The following is a 27,357-nucleotide window of genomic DNA, read 5'->3' as shown; positions in this document are numbered from 1 at the left end:
TCTCTGCCCTAGAGTACAGCCTTAATATTTTATAGCATTTTCTGACTCTGATAGAATCATTGCTTGCCATGTGGGCATTCAGCATTTGGTAAATCTTTACCACTTATAGGTGGGTTCTTTTAGCAGTTTTAAACATTTAAATATACATAGCCCTAGTCTGAAGCTTAAACTGCTTTGCTATCTGCTTTCTTATTTTACCTTCATGTGGCTAATGAGAATGAGGAATTATTTTATTGTATAGGAAGGGTATCTTATCTGGCCAGAACGAAGTATTATGCAATCTCTGATGGGGGCCCTTATAAGCCTTGAGAAAATTAACTAATTTTCTATGTGTAAGTTTTCAACGTTTATCACATGGTTACATCATTCAGAAGCAAATCATGAACAGAACAAAAACTTGCCACACACAGACATGGAAAACAACGTCATAAATCCTGAACTGATTTTGATGCAAGTAAAGATTCCCTGAAAAATGAAACAGTTTTTCCTCCTGCTTCTTCTCCTTGCCTCTCTGGCAGCTCTCACCACCAGGTCACAGCATGATATGTGAGATGTTTCTTTGCTTTCACAAGGACACTGAAACTTTAAAGTGACCTCAATTAAGTCAGGGCCAAGGATGAGTTGGGGTGTGGGTAATGATGAGTAGGCAGAGAGGATTTATTGCTTTTACATACATGTCCTTGTTACCCAGACTCCGGAATTTTGCTAATTCAGCAACAGCCTGACTTAAAAAGGTGCATTAGGATTTATTGTATAAGGTCCCAAGGGGAAACAATGGAACCCACTAGGGTTTCTAAAGGTAATAAGAGGAAAGTGGATGCTGAGAAACAATTTCAGGACCTTACCCTCAACGCAACTCCTTGAGAGAGGGAGTGAGGGAAGGCATTGACAGAATATAACTATCGTGGGATCTACTGGATGCTTTGCAAATACTTCTTCCCAAGTGGATTGATTGTAACTGACTTGAGCTTGCTCACAAAAAAGGAGAAGGGGGTGAAATCTTCCAGGTAATGAAAAGAATGATTTAAGTACCACTTTGTACTTGACACGTCATCTTGAATTTAAATCTAGTTTTATGTTTCAGAAACATCCCTCATGTGATAATATTTTAGAAGCAAATATTTTGACTGACTTGTCAACTTTATATAAGGAATAGAGAGTGGTGATTTACCTCATTTTTATATGTGAAAGCTGAAACATAAATGTATTAGGGATTTTATTTGTGGAAGAACTAAGACTTCAAACTTAGTCTAGGATTCTATCAACTATAGTGTCTTGCCACAGCTGTCCATTTGATTGGATTTCTAAAGTTGCTCCCAATATGTTTCCAATTCATTTAATTTAGCATAAATGTCATTTTCACTTTGTACCAGTTAGGGTATTTGTTCCTCAGAAAGATTAGGGCCAGACAGCAATTCCAATTGTTTTCTAAAGAAAGCGATGACTATATCAGCAATTGTATAATTTTTTACAAAATAGGAAAAGTTCTCAAAATAGTAGAAGGTCTCTTCCTCCTGACATACTTCTCTTCTGTAAAATGTGTTGATTCTTGCTACCTCAGCACTCTGAATGTTCCAGATATTGTCCCTGCCCATTTCTACTTCCCATCAACTGAACTTTAAATCAGCTGTCTATGTTCTGAAACCTATTTATGCTGGCTGTTCTTGTTGGTGGAATTATATAATTTAATCATATTTTACTTAAGAGAGTAAAATATGTGTAAAAAAGAGAGCAGATGTCCCTCATCCCCATGACAATAAAGCTAAATGTTTTGGAAAATCTTTATAAAAGTTGAGTCATTTTAAACATCACAACTACAGATCGCTTCTACATTAAGTGTAAGGTGCTTAAACATTTATAAAAGTAGAAATGTTATATAATCCATTAACTCTGACTATAATCCAAAAAATTAGAAAAATATTAAAAAGTGACCAGAAAATCAGAAATACATGGAAATTAAGAACCACACTCTATGATAACCTTCTCATCAAAGAAGAAATAATGTAGAAAGCATTAAAGGAGAAAGTGTCATATCAAAACCCATGAAACCACAGAAAAACTTGCACTGAAAGGAGACTGTATAGTCTTAACACCATTATTATTACAGAAGAAAGACTCAAACAATAAAAGACCTTATTACAATGTTAAAAATAATAAGAAAACCCACAGAAAAAAAAGGGAATTAATGAAGGCAGACTCTAGAAATAAAAAGAATAGTAGCAAGTATAAATTCATGCAAAGGCTAGTTCCTTGAACAAAATCCAATGGAATTTATAAATCTTTCAAAAGCCTGCTATAGGAAAGGAGAGAGAACAAAAATATGCAAGTTTAGGAATGAGAAAGCAGATGTACCTGTTGATACAGAAAATACTCAGTGAGTTAGAAGAGTCTTACATGCAATTTTACAACTTGGAAAGCCTAGTTGAAACGGATGAATTCTTCACAAAATATACATTACTGATAATGACCAAGGAAGAAATAGAATACATAATTACCATAGTAGAGTTGGAATGGTAATTAAAGACCTACTATGAAAATTTCCAGGACCACATGGTTTTACAGATGATTTCTTTCTAACAGTTTAAGAGCATATAAGTGTATACCAATATCATTATAAAATAGATGCAAAATTCTAAATAATTTACTAACCAACAAAATCAATAAAGACCCAGAAACTCTGCAACCAAGTAGGACTGATTCCAGAAATGCAAAGATATTTTAAAAGTATTAGTCTTAATGGTGAAGTTATTTTTATCGAAGTCAGCTATTACTATTCAAAATGGTTTTGGAGGATCTAGTGAACTAGAAATCATAATACACATTTGAAAAGAGAGAATGGATCTATTTCTTTTTGATGCTGATATGACTGCATATCTAGAACATCCAAGAGTAAATCCTCAAGGAAATCCGTCCAAGCGCCCAAACTAAACCAAATTATATTAAACTAAGAAAAAGTCCTATCAAAACAAGACAGGGAATTTGTTAAGGTGGCTGTAAAGAAGATGGTTTCACTCCTTATTATGTATAAGCAGGTAAAAATGGAAATGTGTAATGTATTTCATTTGTTCAACTGACTATGCTATATAAAATTTAAAAATAAATTTAATAACAAATATAAGAGTTTCTAAGAAGAAAATTATAACATTTTATTGAGGGAGATTTTATTTTTAAAATCTAAACAGGTGGTTCTCAATCCTGGCTACATACTAGAATAGACTTATAAAAATACTGATGCTCAGACTTCACTATAAGCAATTCTGATTTAATTGTTGTAGAGTTGATTTGAAAGCACTGAAATTTGTTTAATGCATTTCAGATGATTTTAATGTGCCGCAAGTGTGAGAACTTAATATTTAAATTCCAAAGTTATGTGAAAATCAATGTAAAATTCATAGGACGGAAAGAGATAGCAGCAGGCTTACAGTCCATTCTCTATCTTTTCTGAGGAACACCTGGAAAGAAAAGTGACCAGTCAATGACAAAACAGTAGTGACCTGCTTCTGGCAAACACACTAAGGGTGTGGGGTACTTCCTATCTATGGAGTGTTCTTAGTAGGATTCACGTAATATAAATTACTTAGGATAAACATCAATAGATTATAAGATTACAAGACATGGCTTTCTGGAAAATGTCATGTAGGCTATGTAACTTCCAGACTATAAAATGTAGAAGTTTAGTGACCAAAAGAGTTTCATTTTGCTTACGTGTTATGCCATTACATACACTGTTTAAGGACCTCCTATGTTACACTGAGCCAAAACACATACTAATATAAGGAAGGATCATCATGTTTTGCTTAAGCCCCATGATTACATACATTCTTGAAATTGTTGGTAAATCTTGATATTGGTTACAATTTCTGACTCTCCTTAGCCAGAGTTGACAATCTGATCTTTGGGTTATCTCAAAAGCCAACATGGAGTTTGTTGTAATTGAATAAAAATAGTCATATATCTTATCTGGAAGAATAAGTACTCTCAAGTAACTAGGGAAATAAGAAAGACAAGATTAGTTAGGGTTGACCTACTTTGTCAGATATTAAAGCACGTATCAATCCACTAAGTACAAATCATTATTATATTGCCATAAGAATGAACTAATAGAGACCATTTGACAGTAAAGGTATGTACACCAATTATATCTGACAATTTAATGTATAAATAAGGTGGTATTTGAAATCGATAGAAAAAGAATGACTTACTTATATTCTACCAGTACTACCTTCTACTCATGTAAAGAAAATAATTTACAAGACTACATTTCAAACAGAACACAGAATTTTCTTTCTAATTACACAACAAAATTTATAAGAAAACCTGGGAAACTACTTGTATAATCCATAGGTTTAGCAGGAACTTTGAAAATCAGGACAAGATCTCTGAACTATATAAGAAAAGTTGACTAATTGGACCATATCTAAAAAAAAAAAACCCAAACTTTTAAATTCTAAAGATATTTTTAACAAAACCAACATGTTGAAAAGATATTGGAAACAAATTACAATATAGATGACAAATAAAGCATTAGTATCTGTAATTCATGAAGATGTCTTATAAAATGATAAGAAAAAGGTAACCAAAAACTATGCAAAAATGCTACTATATATAGGTAATTTATAGAGGAAACATCCTGATTAACCATATCTGCTTTGTTATAATGCTCTGACCTCACTGCTTGGTGTCTGCTATTCAATATTAAGCACTGGTCACAGACAAAGCAGACAAAATTAGAGTTAGATTCTGGGTTAAATCTCCCATCTTAGAAAACACGACTAATGACACAGTTTCTGGGCATTCTCATAGTTAGAACAAGTGAGGGCTAGAAATGGAACTCCATGATTCAAACACAATAATTATATCTATGTGGAGCCCAAGATGCAAACAAAAAAGAGGATTTTTGTTTTGCTTTGTTTTATTTTTGTTTTTTTTAGGAATATCTGCTACGAAAGAGGCAATGAGTAATTCTTTTTTCCATTCATACTCATCCCCATGGATAGCAATATGTATAAGCCAAGAAAAACAATTAAAATATATGTAAATTCTGTGAATAGTGAGGCCTTAAGTCTGTAAGAGCAATTGGCATGGATGAACTTACTTTTGCTTATTTTCACCCTTAAAAAAATGACTTAAAAAACTCTGACATATTGGGTGGAATATTGACATATCCATTTCAATATAAATATCCAGGCCCCTGCAATGTCTCAGGTAATTCTTCCATTAAAGAAAATATTGGACTTTTATTTTGGGAGAAATTGTGAATGGCTTGATTTCATTAAGTTTGATAAATGCTGAGTTACTCTAATATCTGAATTAAAAGGGATTTAAAGTCATATTTACAAAGAACATTTTAAAACTGAGTTTTGATGACTCTGTATTTTTACAAAGAGTATTTTAAAACTGAGTTTTGATGACTCTCTGTATTTTTATTATTGGTTAAACCTGTGTGGAATATTAAGCGATCTTAAAATTGAATTGAGTTTAAATTACTCCTGCGTTTCTACAACTCCAAAGAAAGTATCTGAAAACATGTCACATTCTCCAGCATGAAAAATTGCCCTCTCGAGTCCTGTTTGAATAGTACCATTATTTTAAAGAGTTAAAAAGTTATTTGAGACATCATTTCCACTATCCTACTACTGGACGAGGAACATTATTAATGAATGAAGAAACTGTAGTATGTTCATTGCCTCAGTGTGCTCTGTCTGCAATGACTGTTTTTCATGTGTAAAGCCTGAGGTCATGCTGTCATTTCTCTTGGCTCAGAAACCACTAGAGATAAGATCTTACTGTTAAGAACTCCCTTTGCGTAGAAGCAGCATGGTGTCTGCTGTAAATAAGTCCTTCTTGATGATGGTTGGAGACCCGGATGAAGTGACCACAATCATTTGTGAAACACGATTGAGCACATACCATTTGAGACCAGAAAATACCAGATGCCTGTCTTAAGCTTGCTAGTGTTCATGTTAGGGGGCTCCAGATGGCATTTCTTGTTCTGTGTGGTATTGTTGAGACTTCAGAGTGAGTATCTTGGTGAAAAATAGGAAGGACATGTGCCTTGTCCTTTCTTAGGCACCTGTTGTTCAGGTACTGGCTACAGTGGGCGGTATGCGTGCTAGGAGGAGATTCCTTGCTAGTGCAAAATTTTACTCCCTACATAATTTCTGTGGAGCCAGGCAGCTCCTGTTAAATAATCAACATGCCTATAAAAACATCTTTTTAAAGTACATTGTAGACAACTATTTTAATTCAACTCTTAAAGGTAAGTAGGTATTTCTTTACAGAAAACTAAAAGATATCACCAGTCCTAAGGATCATTATCATTTAAATGCAGGTTTTTGCCAGTCTCCATGCCCTATTTTTAAATGTGCGAATTTATTTGCTAGGCTGTGTAGAGAAGCAGCATGTCTTTCAAAGTTTGGCAATATTTTCAAGGCTTTTTGCTCATTGACTGCTGATTCCGAACCTGCGCTTTTTTGTCAAAATATTACTGGTCAAACAAAAAATAATCAAGCATTTTACAGGCTCACCAATGTAAAAATTGTGTCTTGCTATTGTTATCTTTCAATGTAAGCGATTTTGTTTTCTGAAGAATTCTTAGAAACAGAATCCTTGCCTACTAGAGGAACAAATATGAGGGCACCATATTTTTAATCATTTTATTAAGCTTTATGACTAATGAAACGAAGGTTTTTCATTGACTTTATTTATCAACTTGACTATATAAAAGATCATTAGGAAAAGTTAAGGGGGGGATAAAAACAATATGGTGAAGACAAGCCATGCTATTTTGTATATTTTGCTTTACATTTCCAATGAGGTTTAATGTCACAATGATTATTTTTATATGAGTTGCTGACTGAAAGAGCTCAGGCCTTTCACTATGGTGTATCAAAATAGTCCGTGAGTGAAGGAGATTTGAATGTAAAGGTCTGGCATAGATGAAGTCATTTCGGTAAGTGTAGAGAATGGGTATAACAAGGTTTTTGTTGGTATAGAGTTAGATTGTGAATGAAGATATAATCAATGTTAGTAGTTAGTAGTTAAGTAGATAGTAGCTAGTAGTAAGTAGTAGTAGTAGCAGGTAGTTAATAGCTAGTAGTTAAGGTCAGTAGTTAGAGTTAGCAAGGGTACTCTGACGGTCACAGAGGAGCTAGAAAAGAGCCTTGGAAGGAAAGGAAATCAGAGTTTTCACTTAGATGCTCCTTAGACATCATATCAACTCCAAAAAGTAAGAATTTCTATTAAACAATATGCCATTATTTATTAATTTCATTTCCATTATGATTGGCTTTGTTTGTTGGGGGCATTACAAATGAATGCTTTGTCACTGAGAGTTCCACTGTAGTTCTAAGCATTTTTAGCCTACTAGGTTGACTCTTGATTGAAATCTCTAAAAATTCTCCCCTTCTTCAGTTCTTCTCTTATTTTATACCTCCTCCCTTCTGAGGACTTAATCTATCTCTGCTTAACCGAGGAGACTGGACCATGCAGTGCTAGTGCCACTGAGTTTTCGCCTTTATACCTCAAAGCCAGTGCCTTTGCCCTTTCTCTTTTCATTCCTGCCTGTTTTTAAGGAAAACTTGTCTATCTACCCTGCTGAAACATTCATCCATTCCTCTTCCTAGGTTCTTATTCCAACACCTTTCTATGTCTGTTTTTCAAAATTTTCTCCATTAATGCCTCAGGATAAAAAAGAATTGTCAGTCATTCCTTTTCTTCCTAAAATAAATTAAATGAAGTTTATTTCTGGACTACCTGCCTTAATTTCTGGACTACCTGCCTTAATTCTTCCAAGTGGTTCTCCACATATGATCCTCTATTCTTGTTCTAGATTTTATCTGAAATGATCCTCTTCTGTTCTCTGCCATCAACAATTCATCATCAAAGAAAACTAGAAGCCCACTCAGAAAGCCAAAGATTAGGCAAGAGATAGGTTAGAATCTCCATCCTCAAGCAGAAAAACTACCATAATAATTGTTCTATACATTTAGCATATTTGAGTTCTGGTTTTAAACACATTTGACAATGACAAGTGTAATGAAATTGCAGAGAGGTTAAGTGACTTGTCCAAGATTAGTGGCAAATGGAGAGCTAGTGTTTAGGTCTTCTGAATTTCTATTCCTAGTTTGTTTTATATTATTAGGCGTTACTAAAATTTTTAAGGTAAGAAATGAAATTCTTCATTAAGTGTTCATAAAGTTTTTTCTTCCATGTCAATATATCCTTAAATTCTGAAGGAGTTTCTGTCATAAATGATTCATTCAAAATGATGTATAGAGGATGGTTTTGGGGCTCTTCTTCATTCTAGCCAGGCTCTTGTATGTGATATGAAGAAACTTGCCTCTACACTGACATGGAAGATGATTTTCAGTTCTTGCCCATGTTGTAACTAAAATCAATGTTGGATAGTGTCAGAAAGTTTTAGACTGGGTCAGAGGACAGCTCTGATTGGGGGAAATTTCTTGAGATACCTTCAGCCTTAATCTGAGAAAGTATCTCCTTTTCCCCTAATTAGTCAAATTTGGGGGAGAAGCAGGCAACAAGTTGCCAGAATTGACCTATAGACATTTTTGAGATAATTTTCACTATTCCTAAGCCTGACATCAGATACAAAAGAACACTTTCCTTTCTCTAACTGCATTCCCCTGACCCTTTTCCTTTTGTACTTGGAACCATTTTGTTCAATTGAAAGGGAGCTCATAAATGTCCCCTGAATGCTTTTGGTTCTGGAACATTCTGGCAATAGCTATTTCAAAAAAAGCAAAAAATATAGGGAATAAGAAATATGGCTGCACATTTTAGATAGATTATTTTCTATGTTTTGAGATCTTGAGGAATCAAATGTTTTGGGTTATGAAAAATAACTGAGTCAATTAATACAGTGTGATTGGAAAACTTGTACCTCATTTTGACATGGCTGAACAGTAAAAAAAAAAAAAAATGACCTGAAATGTTTCATGAGAAATTATATTTAAGGTTATACTTAAACAAAATAATATGAAATGGTATAAAATACAACAGTTTGATGTACTTTTATGTATCACAATACATAAATTAAAATCACTTTAAATTATTACTAAATTACTATTTAGTTAACAATAAATTAATAAGACACAGGGATTATAACAATGTGGTTTGGAGGTAAAAAAAATCCACTTTGATTTCTTCTTTTTTTAAATCTTTCAATAGTCTAGGAGTACAGTTGCTTTTCTCTAACTTTTTTTTGTACATTGTGCTTAATAAACAAGCATCTTCCATTTGCTGAGTTTTCAGTTATCTTGCACTTTGATTTTTTACTCACTTTGTAGTCACAAGATGAGAAATGTAGACACTGTGTACAAACAAGAAGTTCGTGCAAAGTCAAGCTCTCAAAACCACATGCAAGACTCAGTGGCACATGGTTTAGAGCTCACACACTCCAGGATCATGTAATACAGGCATGCAGATGGGAGGAAAGAAAAGCACCTACATCATGAAAATAGAGGATGATGAAAGAGAATGACATTTCTTTATGACAATTATCTAATGCAAACCGTATACCCATAACCTTTACCAGATTGGAGGAAGGAGCAGATAAGTGCCTTTTTGTGGGGAGGGGGAAACTGTATATAAATATTACTAGAGGTCAAGTTGCTGTTAAAGTTAAGGATTTCTATTCTGTACTTGGCCTCTTTCAGGTTTTCTTCCCCAGTTCCTTGCTTTGTTTTTCCTCTGCTACATCATGCAATAAAGATCAGAACTAACATTGGAAATCACTTAACAAGCTCTAAACCTGACATAACAAGGGTGTTCTCCACAATTTACACGAGAATTAAATTGGATATAAATACCTCCTGTTCTTACCGGTGGGTGTTGTGATTCCATGTATTAAGGTGTGAAGCAGACAGGAAAGAGATAAATCTTTCATAAGTACATTGTAAGTAGGCAAGTGGTATATAAACCATATTCATAGGTAATAGAGTCAAACAATGAAAGGTAAATAGTTGTCAAAAAATAGACTTTATCACAAAAATGGTCACAAAACTAGTTATATGGAGAGGGGAAGTACAATAAATAATTGTTGATCACTGTTATTAAAATAATCTGGCAGTATGGAACAATAAAATTGAGTGACACGTGTTTTGATTAAAAATTCTTGACACTGCTTCAGCCAACCCAGCATTAGAGAATCCCCAATAGTTTCTGATGCTGATATCTTTGTTCAACAATAATACAGATGGAAATATATCAAGTGATCCATTTGTACGTGCTTTCTTATGAGAAAAAAGTGTTATCTTAGTGATATCAATTTATCAAATGAATTTTCACAAGTAACTTTGGGATAATTAGAAATAACACATGGAATTCAGTCATGCTTTTATATGAAATGTGCTAACTGATTAGCTTTTCAAATTACAATTTTTATAATGGCATGTCCTTACTTCTCAGTCAAATAAATCACACACAGCTTTGGTAAACTCATCCTTATATGGCTTTCAAGTTGGGAAATATTTGCAATGCCTTCTGTCCTTTGACTTCTAATTTTGAACCTTTCCTTTTTTATTAAAATATTACTGGTCAAATAAAAAATGTCAATCTAAATTGGATAGGTTCACTTATGTAAAAATTGCATTATGCTGTTCATGTCATTAAATGTGAATGGTTTTATTTTCTGAAGAATTCTTAGAAACAAGGTCCTTGCCCAGTGGAGGAGTTGATAGATGGGAGGACATCATATTTTTAATCTTCTTAATAGGTCTGTGATACACCATAGAATTTGGGTGTGTCACATAACCTATCTTTAGGAATCAGTCTCTATAGCTAAACAGGTCAAAAGAATGTGTGCAATTCACCTAATAATAAAAAGTGCTCTTTAGAGCATGGTCATGCTATCAATTATGTTGATTTTTAAGAACTGATATAAGTGGGAAGAATTATGAAAAGTGATTGTTGATACTGAATTTGCTTAAAAGTTTTGAAGAATTCCATATTTCCCCTTTGAAAGGAAAGATGCATTAAACCAGGTAGAGTAAAAGGGCACATAGTTAATTGTTGTAAATATAGAAAAATTTATCCTTAACAGAAACATGAAACTTCCTATCATGAAATGTTTATGGCATGCTTAAGCTCCCTAACCTCTCCCACAAATCCTCAAAGTGTCCTGTTTTTTTGTTTTGTTTTTTTAAGGAATGTTAACTTTGGATTTCTGTTTAGAGGTAGCATAGTGGTTGTTACTGTTTACTTGTTCAATCTTAATGCACATGGGTCCAACTATTTTCTGGGGTGCTGGCAGCTAGGACTGTGGTGGAAGCCCAAGTCCTACGTTAGCAATATTCTCTCTAACTGGAAGTGGGAACTCTACTACACACAGTTATATCAGTTTGCATCATGTTATAATGCCTTTGCCACACAATATAACTAGATATAGCACCATGCAATGCCATGAATTGAGAATGAGAGACTATCTCCAGGGGAGAAAATAAACATCCGAGAGGAAAACAAAAGCAAGGGGTTCAAAGCTGGTGAGATTGGCTTTCCCATTTGGACTGTAGCTATAATGCCTGAGGTACTTGCATTTTGGAAAACAGAAATACATACCATGTTCATGTCAATGCCATTGGTGTATGTCCACGCGTGCTGAAAATATTCTTCAAGCCGTTGCCTCAGAGGGTTGGGGATTTGGTGAAAGCGAATGAACTCTTTCACTCGAAGCATTTGCATGTGGTACCTGGCAGTTCCCGAGTATAGTCTTTGGATAATCGCAGATACATTCCCAAAAATGCTTGCATACATTAATGCTGAATTGGATAAAAAACAAAGTTATGGGGGAAGCTGCACTTGGGCATTATCATATCTTGTGAGAATCTCAAGTATGTAGATTTTTTTATTATCTCAATCCAGTTGTAAGGATTTACCACTGGCTCATGGGGAAAAAATAAGTTAAGCCTATACTGTTGTAAATTTTATAATTTTGATGACAAATCTAGAGAGGAAAAGTCTCCAAATTCACCATGGATTCTAAATTAAAAGATAAACTCAGATTGTTTATAATATCAGCCTATGATCTGGAGTATTGACTAGAGATAAAATTGCCTTTAGTAGAACAAACATTTTCTTTGTAATGTAATAAGGATATATGTCATAGGTTTACCATAGATATGTTTTCTGGAACTGGAGTTAAAATGTTAATTTTTAAGCTGTGATATCTCTGCCTCTTGGCCTCAAACCCAGCCTTTTAATATTAAAAATCTATTATAAATCTTTTTTGAATGCTTTGGTCTTGCTAAGGAATGATAAATTGTTTTAAGGAACTCGTAATTTCCTTAGAGTATTTGTATACAATTTTTTAATCTTTTAAAATTAATTTTTACAGTATTTTTACATGAGAAATAGATATCACTGGCTTAGGGTGTGAGGATATAATTTTATTTTTGTAGAAAAAAGCAGGATACACCTTTTTCCTTCATCTGTGCAAAGAAAGAAACTGCTATAACAATCCTTGCTATACGTTTTGGTACTTAGGTTGAGTACCCTTTTAAGTGGCTTCTGAGCTAGATCTTTATGATTCAACATAAATTTTTTTAGTATCTTCTCTTTCCTTTTATGTTTGTATTCAGTTTCTAGTAATTTTAAAAAAGTGCTATATTCTGTGCAGAAAGTCAAATCATGGGGCGCCTGGGTGGCTCAGTCTGTTAAGCATCTGCCTTCAGCTCAGGTCAGGATCCCAGGGTCCTGGGATCGAGCCCAGCATGTGGCTCCCTGCTCAATGGGGAGCCTGCTTTTCCCTCTCCCTGCCACTTCCCCTGCTTGTACTGTCTGTCAAATAAATAAATAAAGCTGTAAAAAAAAAAAAGTCAAATCATGATACATGGTCTGTAATTTAATCTTTGGCCGCGTGTCAGAAACTTAGAAAGTAGCATGTGTTTAAGACACTGGAACTGCTCTATCCTGAGCAGGTGGCAAAAAATGAACACCTTCAATTGTTTGATTCAACTGTATTCAACCAACAAATCCACCCTACCCCCCCCACTTTACAAACCATTTCTTTTCTTTTCTTTTCTTTTAAAGTTTGTTTATTTATTTGACAGAGAGAGACAGCCAGCGAGAGAGGGAACACAGCAGGGGGAGTGGGAGAGGAAGCAGCAGGCTCCTAGCAGAGCAGGGAGCCCCATGTGGGGCTTGACCCCGGGGTCCTGGATCACGCCCTGAGCCGAAGGCAGACACTTAACAACTGAGCCACCCAGGCGCCCCTACAAACCATTTCTTCTATAAACCACTTAATCATTTTTGAAGTAGATTTTGGCCAGATTCAGGTTAAGTATTTTAAAACAACTTATCTTCTTGGTTATTTGCTTTCTTTTCCATCGTATCTTTGTCTCGTGGTTAGTATGGTCCTTATTTACCATAGATATCCCAAGTAGGAGAATGTCACGGAAAAAGGAGTGGCCCTCTTGTTTTTATTTATTTAAAAGGATGAGAGCTGGGGAGATCTATAATAAGCCTGAATTGGGATGTGTGAAAGACAATAATGCTCAGTAAGGTAGACAAGCTGTTGAGGTTGGACTTGGACCTTCTACAGAAAAAAGATTGGAGCCTAATTTGAGTAAATGAATCGTTGATTAAGAAGAGAGTTAGCTGTCTATGGCCATACCACCCTGAATGCGCCCTATCTCGTCTGATCTCGGAAGAAGAGAGTTAGCAATACATGCCTGAACAGATTCTTGTGATTCAAGGAGAGTCGTGTGAAAAGTGTATTTTACTCTTCCTAATTGTAGTGTTGGAAATATTTATGTATGCTGTTATGTCTCCAAAGTATTTATCATTTTTTTCAGGAAATAGTTTAGTTAGTACAGATTAAGTTCACTTGATTTAATCAGAGGGCACATAATCAATGCCAGTTATTTTACCTAAACCATATAATCACTTGGAGGAGAGTCAGGGAAAACCTTATTTTGTTTGTAATAAATACTACGGTTTTATTTCCATATTGTGGTTTTATCTCCATACTGCCATAAAAATGAACCAAAACATTAGTTTGGGTCATAAACAGGTATTTCCACTTGTTGACAAGAGGGCAAAATCTAGATTATAAGCATATAGTTGAATACATGAATAACATGTATTTCTCTGAGGAAATTCTATGTGATGGTTTTTTAAATTATAATGAAGGCATGAATTATTTTTTTCTAATTTTTTAGGAGCAACTGTAGCTAAAAGCTGTAAGCAAGAGAGAAGCACAGCATAATCATATTCTTTATATATCATTTAGTTAATGCCCATCAATTGGCATAAAATATGAGTCAAAAGCAAGATCGCAGACTATATAAGGACATTTCTCTCCTCAACTCAATATTTTACTTAGCTTTCCTCAACAGAGTGTTCTAATTTCATCAAATGGTTTGTTTTAGGTTTAGATAATATAGAAATAAAGCAGGTATCTCCTAAAATTTCCTTCAGCGCACCACACCCAAAATCTGATATGCTAACCAAACTAATAAATTTAGTTGGTCATTAGGCACTAACTGAAATGTGCCAACAGAACAAATACGCTTGTTTTCTACCTATTACACAAACTTTTAAGAAGTTTTAACTTAAAAATTTAGATGTTATAATCAGTGTAATTTACATATAATAAAATAAACCCATCTTAATTGTACAGATCAATTAATTTTGACAAACATATACGCTGCTATAAACACAATTAATATATAGAACATTTCCATCACCCCAAAAGATTCTCTTGTGTTCATTGGCTGCCTACACACTCACTTTAGAACCTAGACAATCACTGCACTTTGATGTATGTCATTACAGATTAGTTTGCATTTCCTAGGTTTTTGTATAAATGGAATCATAATATATATATATTTGTGTCTGACTTATTTTGTTCAACATGTCTTTGAAATTAATTCTGTTGTTGCATGTTTCAGTAATTTGTTTTTATTTTTCACTTTAGTTTGCATTCCATGGCTCTACCAGTTTATCTCTTCTGTTGACACAAATCTCACTGTTTCTAGTTTTTGGCTATTATGAGTAAAACTGCCATGAACATGTATGTACAAATTTTTGTGTGGGCACATATTTCCATTTCCCTTTAAACACCTAGGAGTGGAATTGTGCGGTAAAGTTATACAAACTTTATAAGAAACTACTAGACTGTTTCTCAAACTTGTGTCAATTTATACTCCCTCCAGCAATTATGACAATATCAATTGTTCCCAACTCAACAGCTGGTATTGCCAGGCTTTCATTTTAACCTTGTAGTGGGCATGTAATATCTCATTAGAGTTTTAATTTGTATTTCCTGATGACTAATGACATCTTTTCCTGTACTTATTGGCCATTTATGTATCTTGAAATGTCTGTTTAAATCTCTCACTCATTTTTTTTTAAATTGAGTTGTCTTTTATTAAAATTGTAGGAAATTCTTAATATATTCTGGATACAAGTCTTTTTTTTTAGATCTAAGTATTGAGAATATTTTCTTCTAGTTTATTATTTGCTTATTCTTTTTCTTAACAGCGTCCTTAGGAAAGTTAAATTTACTAATTCTGATGAAATCCAATTTATCAATTTTCATTGTATGGCTCAGGATTTTTTTGTTTCAGTTTTGATAATTTGTATCATTCAAAGAACTTTCCTATCACATCTAAATTGTCATACTTATTATAATAAAGTAACTCATAATGTTATTTTATTATTCTTTTAATATCTTTGTAATGGGTAGTAATATCTCTCCTTTCATATAAGACATTGATAACTTATGTTTTCTGTGTCATCAGTCTAATTGGAAGTTTATCAATTTTATTGGTCTTTTAAAGGGCCAGATTATACTACCATTCATTTTCTCTAATGTTTGTATTTCTATTTTATTAACTTTTGCTTTTATCTATGCTATTTCTTCTACTTACATGTTTATTTGCTTCTTAAAATAGAAGCTTAGATCTTTGATTTTAGACCTTTCTTTTTAAATAAAAATATTTAACACTACACATTTCTCTCTAAGCACAGTTTTAGCTGTCTCTTACAAATTTTGATACATTTTATTTTCATTTTCATTCAGTTGAACTATTTTCTAATTTTCCATGTGATTTTTTCTTTGAACTATAGGTTATTTGGAAGTGTATTACCTACTTTCTTTCCAAATATATGTATCTATCACCCTTCCCTTCCCTTCCCTTCCCTTCCCTTCCCTTCCCTTCCCTTCCCTTCCCTTTCCTTTCCTCACCTTTCCTTTCCTCACCTTTTCCTTCTCTCTCTGTCTCTCACTAATTTCTGGTTTCTCTTTTGGTCAGAGATATACTATGTATGATTCAAAACTTTGAAATTTGTTATTTCTTTTTGGTTCAGAATATGACCGTGTTGAGGCGCCTGGGTGGCTCAGTTGGTTAAGTGTCTGCCTTCAGCTCAGGTGCTCAAGTCACGATCCCAGGGTCCTGGGATCAAGCCCTGAGTTGGGCTCCCTGCTCAGTGGGGAACATGCTTTTCCCTCTGCTGTGCTCTCTGTCTGTCAAATAAATAAATAAATAAAATCATAAAAAAAAAAAAAGAATATGACCTGTCTTGAGGATTTGATTTAGTCCAGCATATGGTCTATCTTTGGTGAATGTCCCACAAACACTAAAAAAGAATGTGTATTCTGCTGGTATACTATAATTGCCAACATGTCAAGTTAATTGATAGTATCATTCAAGTCTTTTATCTCTACTGATTTTCTGTCTCTTTATTCTATGAAACACAGAGGGAGGAGTGTTAATTGCTAACTATAACTGTAGATTTGTCTTGTGGATTTGTCTATTTCTCCTTTAGGTTTGGTTAGTTTTTGCTTAATGTAATTGCTCTGTAATTGGGTGTCTACACACTTAGGACAGTGGTGTCTACTTTGTCTCTGGTAATAGTCCTTGTCCTCAAGTCTTCTTTGAAGTCAATACTGCTCCTTACATTTTCTCATTAGTGATTGTACATACATCTTTTTCCATCTTTTTGTTTCACCTGTCTCTTTATATTTTAAGTGTTTTCTTTAGATAGTGTATGGTTGAGCTATTTTTCAAAATAGTCTGACAATTTCTGCAATTCAGTGAGAGTTTAGCTCACTTATATTTGATGGAATTATTAATGTGGCTGTGTTTAAATCTACCATTTTGCTATTTGTTTTCTCTGTGTTCCCATTTCTCTTATTTTCTATCTTTTGGTTTTATAACTTTCATTATTTAATTTCATCTTCCCTATTGCCTAGTTAGCTGTGCTGTAGGAGTCACAGTAAGTGTTTTTAACTTATCACTCTGTACCTTAAATAATATAATACCTCTTCATGTATAATGTAGGAATCTTGCAATAACATATTTCCATTCCCCCTTCCCATTTTTGTACTATTATTGTCACATTTTTAATTCTACATATGTTACAAAACCCAAAATTCATTCTCCTAATTTTTGCTTTAAAACTTGTTTTTTGAAGACATTTAAAAATGAGAAAAAATCTTTTAAATTTATCTACATATTAACCTTTCTAGTGTTCTTCATTTGTTTTCTGGATCCAAAATTTTCATCTTAATCACATTTTCTTTTCATCTGAAAAACTTTATAATTTCTTATACTCTGCTTGTGATGAATTATGTCAGGTTTTGTTTGTCTGTCACTTTTGAAGGATAGATTAATTGAACCAATATTTCTGTGTTGACAGATTTTGTTTTTCTTTCAGCACTTGAAAAATTTTATTACATTGTCTTCTGGTTTGCATTATTTCTAATAAGAAATATGTTCTCAACCTGATGTTTTTCCTCTGCACATGATGTGTCCTATTTTTTCCCCTCTGGTTACTTTTAAGACTTTTTCTTTTTATCATTAGTTTTCAGTAATATGAATATGGTGTGCTTTAGTGTGTGTGTGTGTGTGTGTGTGTGTGTGTGTGTGTGTTTAACCTGTTTAGGATTCACTAAATTTCTTGGATCTGTGGTTTATAGCTTTTATCAATTTTGGAAAAATTTCAGGGATTAAAAAAATTTTTTTTCTTGTTCCCTTCCCCATTTTCTGGGAGTCCACATACAGATTTGTTAAAGTGCTTGGTATTGTCTGCTAGCTTCATCATTTCTGATAATTCTGGTTCTAAGCTATTATTTGTTTTATTAAGATATAACTGACATACAACATTATATTAGTTTCAGAAGTACAACATAGTGATTTGATATTTGTACACAGTCAGAAATGACCATCACAATAAGTCTAGTTAATATCCATTACCACACATAGTCACAAAGTTCTTTTCTTGTGATGAGAACTTTTAAGATTTTTTCTTTTAGCTACTTTCAAATATACAGTACAGTATTATTAACTATAGTCACCATACTGTATATTATATCCTTATTTATTTACTTATTTATTTAATGACTGGAAATTTGTACTTTTGGTTCCCTTTACCCATTTTCCTAACCCTCACCCTCAGTCTCTAGTAACCACCCATTTGTTCTCCAGATCTATGAGCTTGGTTAATTTTGTTTGTTTGTGTTTTGTATCTGTTTTTTAGAATCTACATATAAGTGAGATTATAAGGTATTTATCTTTTTCTGTCTGACTTATTTCACTTAGCACATAATGTTCTCAAGGTCCATCTATGTTGTCACAAATGACAAGATTTCATTCTTTTTTTTTCTTTTTATGACTGAATAATATTCCATTGTATGTATATGTTACATCTTCTTTATTGATTCTGAGTTAAATTTTTTTCTCTTCATTATGGTTACATTTTCCTGTGTCTTAATATATTTCTTAATTTTTTAATGGATGCTGAGCACTGTAAATTTAACATTGTTCATTGCTGGATATAAATATTGGATATTGTTCTTGCACACAGTTAAAATACTTGTAGATCAGCTTGTTCCTTTTGAGGCTTATTTTTTAAGCTTTGTTAGGGCTAGACTAGCCCTAGTACTGTGGCACTATTTTTCTGAAATTTCAAATGAACACCTTTGATATTCAATGAGGGCTCTTCACTCTACTGACAGGGACTTGAATATTTTCAATACATGTGTGAGCTCTGGAAATTGTTCAATTTACAGTATGTCTGGTATTTATTTGACAGGCCTTGAGGAGTTCTCCCTCATGAATTTGTGACTTGGTATTAATCAGTAGACCCAAGAAATACCTCTGCATGTTTCTGGAGCTTTTCTCTGCCATAACTGCCTCTTCTCTGGTTGTCTGTCTTGCAAATTTTAGCACTTTAGCCACCATGACCTCTGATCTTGTTTTCTTAATTCAATGGGACCACTGTTGTCTGCTTATATTGCTTCTCCTTTCAGTGTGGTCCAGAAAGTGACTCCAGGCATAAAGCTGAAGTTATCATGGGGCCCATCTTATTTGTTTTCCTTCTTCAGGTATCAAAATTCCCTACTGTTTTCCAATGTCTGAAAACAATTGTCTTCTGTATTCTGTTCAGTTTTCTGCCATTTTCAAAAATTTTATGGCAATATGGTAAATTTTCAGTTACTCAATTATGGCTACAAACAGAAATCCAGTAACTTTTTTTTACATAGTATAAAATAAGAAATTCTCCCAAGATGTTTGTCAAGAAGGTTAGAGATGGAATATATTTTACCTTCATTTACTGGTTTATGTATTTTTAAAATTAAATGTGTATGTTATATTTATAATATTTGAACAAAAATATAAACTTATAACACAGATGTAAATATATGAGCATAACTTACCTTCACACTTATTTACTGGCTGCTTAAATTTTCCTTTATTTTTTGTCTTGAATTGTGTACACTTTTAAAATGAATTCTCTGTTCACTGTTCTCTATACACATTCAGCAGTACAATTGGTAACTGTCTTTGCAAACAACAGCTTTATAAAATGTACCTACAGACATTTGAGTTGTTTGCATTTAGTTAGAAGATATCTTTTAATGTTTAAATTTTAGTTTCCTTGAATTATATTGTTTTAAGAGAGATGGTAGTTTGCTTTGTTTTTTACAACTTATCTTCAAATTTTTATTTTAGAATGAAGATTGGTTTTAAAGAAGCTTAGGGATGATGAGAGAGTTCAACCTGATAACTAGACTTTATAAACTATATAAGTACATATACAATATTTTACATTATATTTTTCGATATTGTATTTAGATATTGTATTTTATTTTTGGCTTAAATCAGGCCACTCACAGATCTAAGGAGTATGTATTTAGTGTAGAAATATAACTAAACAAAGACAACCTAATCATTTTCTAACACGGTTGGATCTGAATGGAAATATGTGTAGATGCACCCACATACATGAAATGGCTAAGCTCATTTTGGAGCACTCTTATCATTAAGTTTTGAGTCTTAAATTGACCCTTGTTCTTTATTTGTAGCATAACAGGTCATGATAGAACTCTCCAGGAATACCTATAAGTTTTTTCCTGTGTGACACTGAGCTCTACATAATTCCCTTTTGATTAAGGTTTGTAGAACCAAGTCCATTATTCAATAAAGTATATTATGTGGAATGCAGTTCTATCTTACTCTACTCAATTAACTAGAGTGTTTTCTTTTTTTCTAAAAGATGAAAAATATAGGCAGAAAACAAGTATCCTTCTTAAAGAATCAATAGAAATAGACTTGTGCTGTATTTAAGAAGGAAGGAAAGAAGGAAAATAGGAAGGAAGAAAGATGAAAGGAAGGAGAAAAGACTGCCAATTATCCTGATTTAGGGATTAGAGATTGGGTATAGACCAAATAAAGAACTGAGTTTTCCTTAACTTAAAATAATTCACATGATAAACAGTACAATGTATTTAACATAATCCTCACAAGTGATGTTTCTGGAGTGGTTAGCAGGTTAGAAAATTCTTTCTTGCAATTTCTAAGTTTCAAGATGCAGGTTCTGCTTTATTGATTTATATATTCTACAGAGGTGTTTAAATAATTAATAGCAAACTTTTAAAAAACTTTCTTGGTTTGCTACCTATTTCACTAAAATTGATAATCACTATAAGGTATTTACTAGCAGTTATAATCACCGAGTGGTTGGAACTGTGTTCATTCTGAGAGATTCAATCTCTCTGGAATGAATTTTTCTGTGTTTCCTAGTAGGTCCCTTTTCCACTTCCTTCTGGGTACAAGGCTACTTCTGTGTTTATAGCCCAGACTTACCTGAATCTAGAATACCTTAAGAGTTATTTGAATATAATGCTATTTGCCTATACAAATCTGACTAAAATAACAATACTAAGACATATATTATGAAAAGTAAATTTTAAATACAATGAACAACAAACTGGGTAAATTGATTTAAGTTTCATAAATAAAACTTATCGAAGTTCATTTCATTAGTCTATATGTTAACATTCAAAATCAACTCTGGATCTATTTTCAGATTTGTAAATACTAGATATTTATCTAGGGATAAATTTGTAAATACTAGATTTGTAAATACTAGATATTTATCTAGGGATAATGCCCTTTTTTAAGCTTAAAAATCCATTATGAATTTGTCAATTGCTGCTTGGTATCACAGCAGTTATCTTTAGTGACTCCATAGTATGATTTTTAAAAATATTAAAACATCTTTACTTTAATGCAGAATTTTTTGTTTCTTATTCCAAAAAAAATATACCTCTTAATGATGCTCAGGTCATCACCCCATTACAAGGTAAAGAGCAATCACTTAAGCTTTGGCATAATGTCATAGGGAAAGGAATTTTTAGTCAATAAGTGGTGAAAAATACATATATATATTTCTACATATATATATATATCTGTGTATATATCTGTCTATAAATACAGATATATGTAAGAAATATATATTTCTCCACTTCCAATGGTTTTACAGCAGCAGAAGTGAACTACAAGTCTCAATCCCAGAATCCCAAGATCCATGTCCCTCCAGTTTTATGTTTGTGGTTTTCTGAGGTCCTGAAAGTCCTTTTGGTACCTCCCCTTCACAGAAAGAATCAGGATTGATAGAATATAATACCCATATATGTAATTCCATTATCTCTACAGTTTTCTATAATTTTTTCTTCGCCTTACTCTGAATGGTCTACAGATACCAATTTTGTGATAATTTATCCAATAGGTAAAGAAAGCGAAATCTACTTACAGCCAATCAACATGACGCAGATTGAAAAGATTTTCTCTGAATTGGTGTTAGGAGACACATTCCCGAATCCTACACTGGTTAAACTGCTGAAGGTAAAATAAAGTGCTGTGACGTATTTGTCTTTAATGGATGGTCCAGAACTTGAGTCACTGTCATTGTAACGTTTCCCGATTTGTTGTCCTAAGGAATCCAACCATCCGATTTTGTCTGTCAGGTAGGGCCTTTCTACATTCCCAATTGCATACCAAATGCAAGCCAGCCAGTGAGCTATCAGGGCAAATATGCACATTAAGAGCATTAGAACAGCAGCGCCATATTCTGAATATCGATCAAGTTTCCGGGCCACTCGTACAAGACGAAGAAGTCGAGCTGTCTTCAAAAGACCAATTAATGTTGTCGTCTGTGGAAATAAATGTGTGTGGTCAGAAACAGTTAGTAAACAATTCAGCGTATGTTTCTGTGAAGCAAAGTAGTTAGAAACAGGTAAAAACAATATGGTGGCATTGAGGATAAATGCATATTTGAATTAAGTATTAAGGTTATTATTTTTTTTTAATTTTGGAAAATACTTTGCAAGTCTATGGTACATTAATTCACTATCTTGAGATGCAAGACCCATGAGACAAGAGACACCATCTGTCTAGTTTATGTTCTAACCAAGTGCCTTGAAGATAATGAATACTCAGGAAATCATTCATTCACCAATAAAAATCCTTGTGTGTTAAGTGGTGGGCCTACCAAGTGCCACACACTGGGATTATAGTGTTGAGCAGGCAGACATGATCAGTTTTATAACAGAAAGAGATATTTACTTGCTAGACAAAATGCCTTCTCTAATGAGGAGAAACAAGGTCCACTCTCTTTGGGGGAGAGAGAGATATTTTTTAAAGAAACAAACAATAAGCTCATTTCAGAGTGAAAAGTATGATAATGATAATAAAACAGAGTGTACGATAGAGGGTGTTTGAGGGCATGGTCAGCATGGGGGTGACTTTAGAAAGAAAGGCCAAAGAAGATCTTGCTGAGGGGTTGACATTAGAGTTCAGAGACACATGCATGATGAGAAGAGCCAAGCAAGGAGATCATTGGAAGACTTATTGGAAGATTGTACACATGCATTTTGCACTATATTTAAATTCATTTTTCCTTACTAAACGTGCTAAGTTGATGAATTATTTCTTGATGTCCAATGATATGATGTACTTTTCTTTGGGGTGTGATATGTGTAACTAATTGTATGATTATTACTGACCAGGTATCTAATGATAGGACACTTCTATATAATAACAGGATACCTAACTGGTTGTTTGGATTTGAAATCTGATAAGTACAAATTACAAGTTCATTTCTTAGGTTTCCTAAATAATGTCAGCTATAAGTACTATATAATTCACAGGGCATATAATTATTCCATAGTTACATGGTGTTTACCAATCAATTATTGAGTCATTTTGTGTGTTCATTGTTGGTGTTTATTTTGCAGAGTACATCCAACTGTATTAAGAACAGTTATATTTAATTAAAGAAATAGCACATGTCAGAGCTATCACCCTCTATCTATTCATACTGACTTGGTGGAAAAAAGCACTAAATATTAAGAAAGATAGTTTCATTAATATTCTATAATAAGTGTTATAGTTTCTTTCTTCCTCTTTCTTTCTTTCTTTCTTTCTTTCTTTCTTTCTTTCTTTCTTTCTTTCTTTCTCTTCCTTTCCTCCTTCCTTCCTTCCTTCCTTCCTTCCTTCCTTCCTTCCTTCCTTCCTTCCTTCCTCTTTCTTTCTTTCTTTCTTTCTTTCTTTCTTTCTTTCTTTCTTTTCTTTCTTTCTTTCTTTCTTTCTTTCTTTCTTTCTTTCTTTCTTTCTTCTTTCTTTTTCTTTCTTTCTTTTTCTTGTGCCAGAGTGGTCACTAGGAGAAGGGGAGATCCTTCAGTCTTCTTTGAATTCTTTTCAGTTTGTTTTGGAACCTTCTAGATGTGAGAGGAGATTATGTAGTTGGGATGTGCTTATCACATTTGGTCTCTGGTCTTTACTCATTATGGGATGTGTGGAGAAGAGGGTCTTCCTTGTTTCCAATGTTGAGTTATTAATTTTCAAGGTGGAATAAAGAAAATAGTATTTTTTTCTTCACAAATGTAAAGAGTATTATCTCTTCTCAATGAATAAATGGAGAGTTTAAGTTGGTATTAAGTAGTTCTCTGGAAGAAAGGTCAACTTTCCATCATTTGAATTATCAACATTTTAACTGATCAGCTTTTTTTTTTTTTTCAAATTTGGTTGGTTCCTTTTTCTTGTTGTTGTTACAAGTTTTTATTTAAGTTCTAGTTAGTTAACATATAATGTAATATTGGTTTCAGGAGTAGAATTCAGTGGTTCATCACTTACATATAACACCCAGGGCTCATCACAGCAAGTGCCCTTCTTAATCCTCATCACCCGTTGAGCCCATCCCCCAACCACCTCCCCTCCAGCAACCCTGTTTGTTCTCCATAGTTAATAGTCTCTTATAGTTTGCCTCCCTCTCTCTCTCTTTTTTTACTTCCTTTCCTGTTTTCATCTGTTTTGCCTCTTAAATTCCACATATGAGTGAAATCATATGGTATTTGTCCTTCTTTGACTTATTTTGCTTAGCATAGCACACTCTAGCTCCACGCGCACTGTTGCAAATGGCAAGATTTCACTCTTCTTGATGGCTGAGTAATATTCCATTGCATATATGTACCACTTCTTCTTTATCCATTCATCAGTTGATGGACGTTTGACCTCTTTCCATAATTTGGCTGTTGTTGATAGTGCTGGTATAAACATTAGGATGCATGTGCCCTTTCAAATCAGTATTTTTGTACCCTTTGGATAAGTACCTAGTAGTACAATTGCTGGGTTGTAAGACAGTTCTATTTTTAACTTTTTGAGGAACCTCCATACTGTTTTCCAGAGTGGCTGCACCAATTTGCATTCCCACCAACAGTATAAGGGACTCCCCTTTCTCTGCATCCTTGCCAACATCTGTTGTTTCCTGTGTTGTTGAATTTTAGCCAATTTGACAGGTGTGAGGTGGTACGTCATTGCAGTTTTGATTTGTATTTCCCTGATGATGAATGCTGTTGAGCATGTTTTCATATGTTTGTTTTAGCTGATCAGTTATATGTTAGGACTTTGGAACAAACAAACACTTGTATGAATTCTGCATCCATGCCAGTCTGTCATCTTGGACGAGTTGTTTATGTAATCTCTAAACCTCAAATTTTTCATCTGTAAATGGGTAAAATAATGCCTCCTCAGAGGGTTGTAGATAATGCCCTATAAATAGTAGCTTTTTGTGTTATTTAAATATAGCATGTGCTTTGGTTTCCATCAGTAAGCAGGAACATTATATTGTGAAATGGATTGATAGAATTTACACATTTTTCAAATGCATTACTTTGACAGCTAGAATTCCAACTGGAGATTTTTCAACACTGGCCTTTTGGCCTCCTCAGGAAATGACAGGAATTTTAAAGACAAGAGTATCATCTAGATGCACTGACTGCTTGGACTTCAGTAACAGGAATCACCCTGGTTCAATGTGTCTCTTTCTACCCTTCACAGCTCCAGTTTGTGTGTTTATTTTTCCTCCTCGCTCTGTTACCTATTTCCTTGTGTTGAGAAATCAGAAGTATTTGAAGATTATTGCTCAAAACTTTTATCTTTGAAAGAAAATTTCTCTCTGAACCTCAAAATAAATGAAATATAATGAAAATTCTCTAGGATATTTGGTTAATGAAGTGAAATGCTTCAAAACAAATGAGATGTTTTAATAACATATTGTGATAATAAGTACTAACGACTCTTCTGGCTGCCAAGATAGTAAAACAAAAATGATGTTATTAAAAAAAGAAAAAGGAATCAATCTGCTGTGTAGGCCACCTCCCTCCTTTTCCCCTCCCTTCAAAAAAACATCTGATGTTTCTTCTATGATTGTATCAAAATGAGGTAAAACCTAGGTGACAGTAAGTTCTCTAAGAAGATAAATGAATATAATTTATATAATAACACATAAGTAACATCTTTTCAGGAAAAAAAAACCTTAAAAAATATAGCACATGATGAAGTCTCAACCCAATTGACATTATTCCTACAAAATAATTGCAGTTGTAGAGAGGGAGGGAGAGAAAGAAAGGGTGAGGGTAGGGGAGAGGGTGGGAAGGAGAGAAAGGCAGAGGAAGAGAAAAGGGGGAAAATTACTAAGTTGTTTTACCTTTCAGTTGCTTCATAAGGATGAGTGAAAACTGATTTCAACAAAGCCATTCTCTTGTGATTCCATCACATGTACCCAAGCATAACTACATATGTTGTTTGACAATGTAACAAGTGACTTGATCTTATTTTTATTGTTGCCAAGATGATGCTAACACACCTGGGCATTCTTCCTTAGCCACGGTTGCGTGTAGCATATCTTGTAGATGACGCTTAAGGTTGCAATAACTCTTTTCTTCTTTAAATATCTCTTTAAAGATTTAAAGTGTTTTGCCCATACAACACAAAGAGAAAAACGATTGCACCAAAATCTCAGAGAAAGTAGCCTAAGGAATGATCAATCTCCTCTTGCTGATTTGATGGAGACTCTTAGTCCCTATTGTTTAGTTCAATGTACTCTCTCTATATCATGTGCAAATGAAAAATGGGGCCAACAACTACCTTATAGTTGTGTTAACATCAAATCTTGGCTAAGTAGAATGTTTTCAGCATGTACGTTTCTCTCACAGTGTATCCAATTTCATGTAATACTCATACATATTATGTAAATCTAATTTTGTGGGTTTTTTCCCATTTTTTGAAAATAGAAATAAAACTATCTTTTAACCTACTGCAATAATTAAAAAAAATAGTAGAAGTAAAAAATTTTCTCTTAGATGTTATTTCTTAACTTTTTACTGGTATTAGAAAAATATTGTCTGTTTATTATTACTTTTCATAGACTAAAAAAGCGTAAGAGCTCTCAAGACTTACATGTGATTATGAACTACAAACACATCATAATAATAAATAAGATGGAGAAAGAGGTGAGCTACTTTGCAGTAGACTGAAGCAAGGTTTTGTTTTCGTTTTTGTTTTTGTTTTTGGTTCTGTTCATGAACTGTAGCAAAGGAGAATTAATGAATTCTAATAAGCCATGGCTCTGCCTCATCAGTACCTATGACATTTCCAACCCGAACTCCTTTAACTGTGATTGAATGATTTTGCAAACTCTTTTTGCCCAAATGCCAAAGTAAAGACTTATTTTTAATGTATTTTGTCAAAACTTTTTAAATGTAAAATAACT

General features: G+C 33.5%; 1 protein-coding gene across 1 annotated transcript in view; it reads right to left on the bottom strand.

Moving 5' to 3' along the window:
- KCNH7 (potassium voltage-gated channel subfamily H member 7) overlaps positions 1 to 27,357 on the bottom strand; it is a 461,431-nt gene that overhangs the window by 36,014 nt on the left and 398,060 nt on the right. Inside the window, exons 8-9 of the mRNA XM_040644531.1 lie at positions 22,060 to 22,459; positions 11,578 to 11,777 (exon numbers count right to left, since the gene is read on the bottom strand). Coding sequence (XP_040500465.1) covers positions 11,578 to 11,777; positions 22,060 to 22,459 — 600 coding nt within the window. The remainder of the gene's footprint in view (positions 1 to 11,577; positions 11,778 to 22,059; positions 22,460 to 27,357) is intronic.

The sequence above is a fragment of the Ursus maritimus genome, unplaced genomic scaffold (genome assembly GCF_017311325.1).
Source record: "Ursus maritimus isolate PB19 unplaced genomic scaffold, ASM1731132v1 scaffold_1, whole genome shotgun sequence".
Taxonomy (NCBI): Eukaryota; Metazoa; Chordata; class Mammalia; order Carnivora; family Ursidae; genus Ursus; species Ursus maritimus.
Note: the sequence above shows the minus strand (reverse complement) of the source record. Positions and strands in the feature narration are given on the sequence as shown.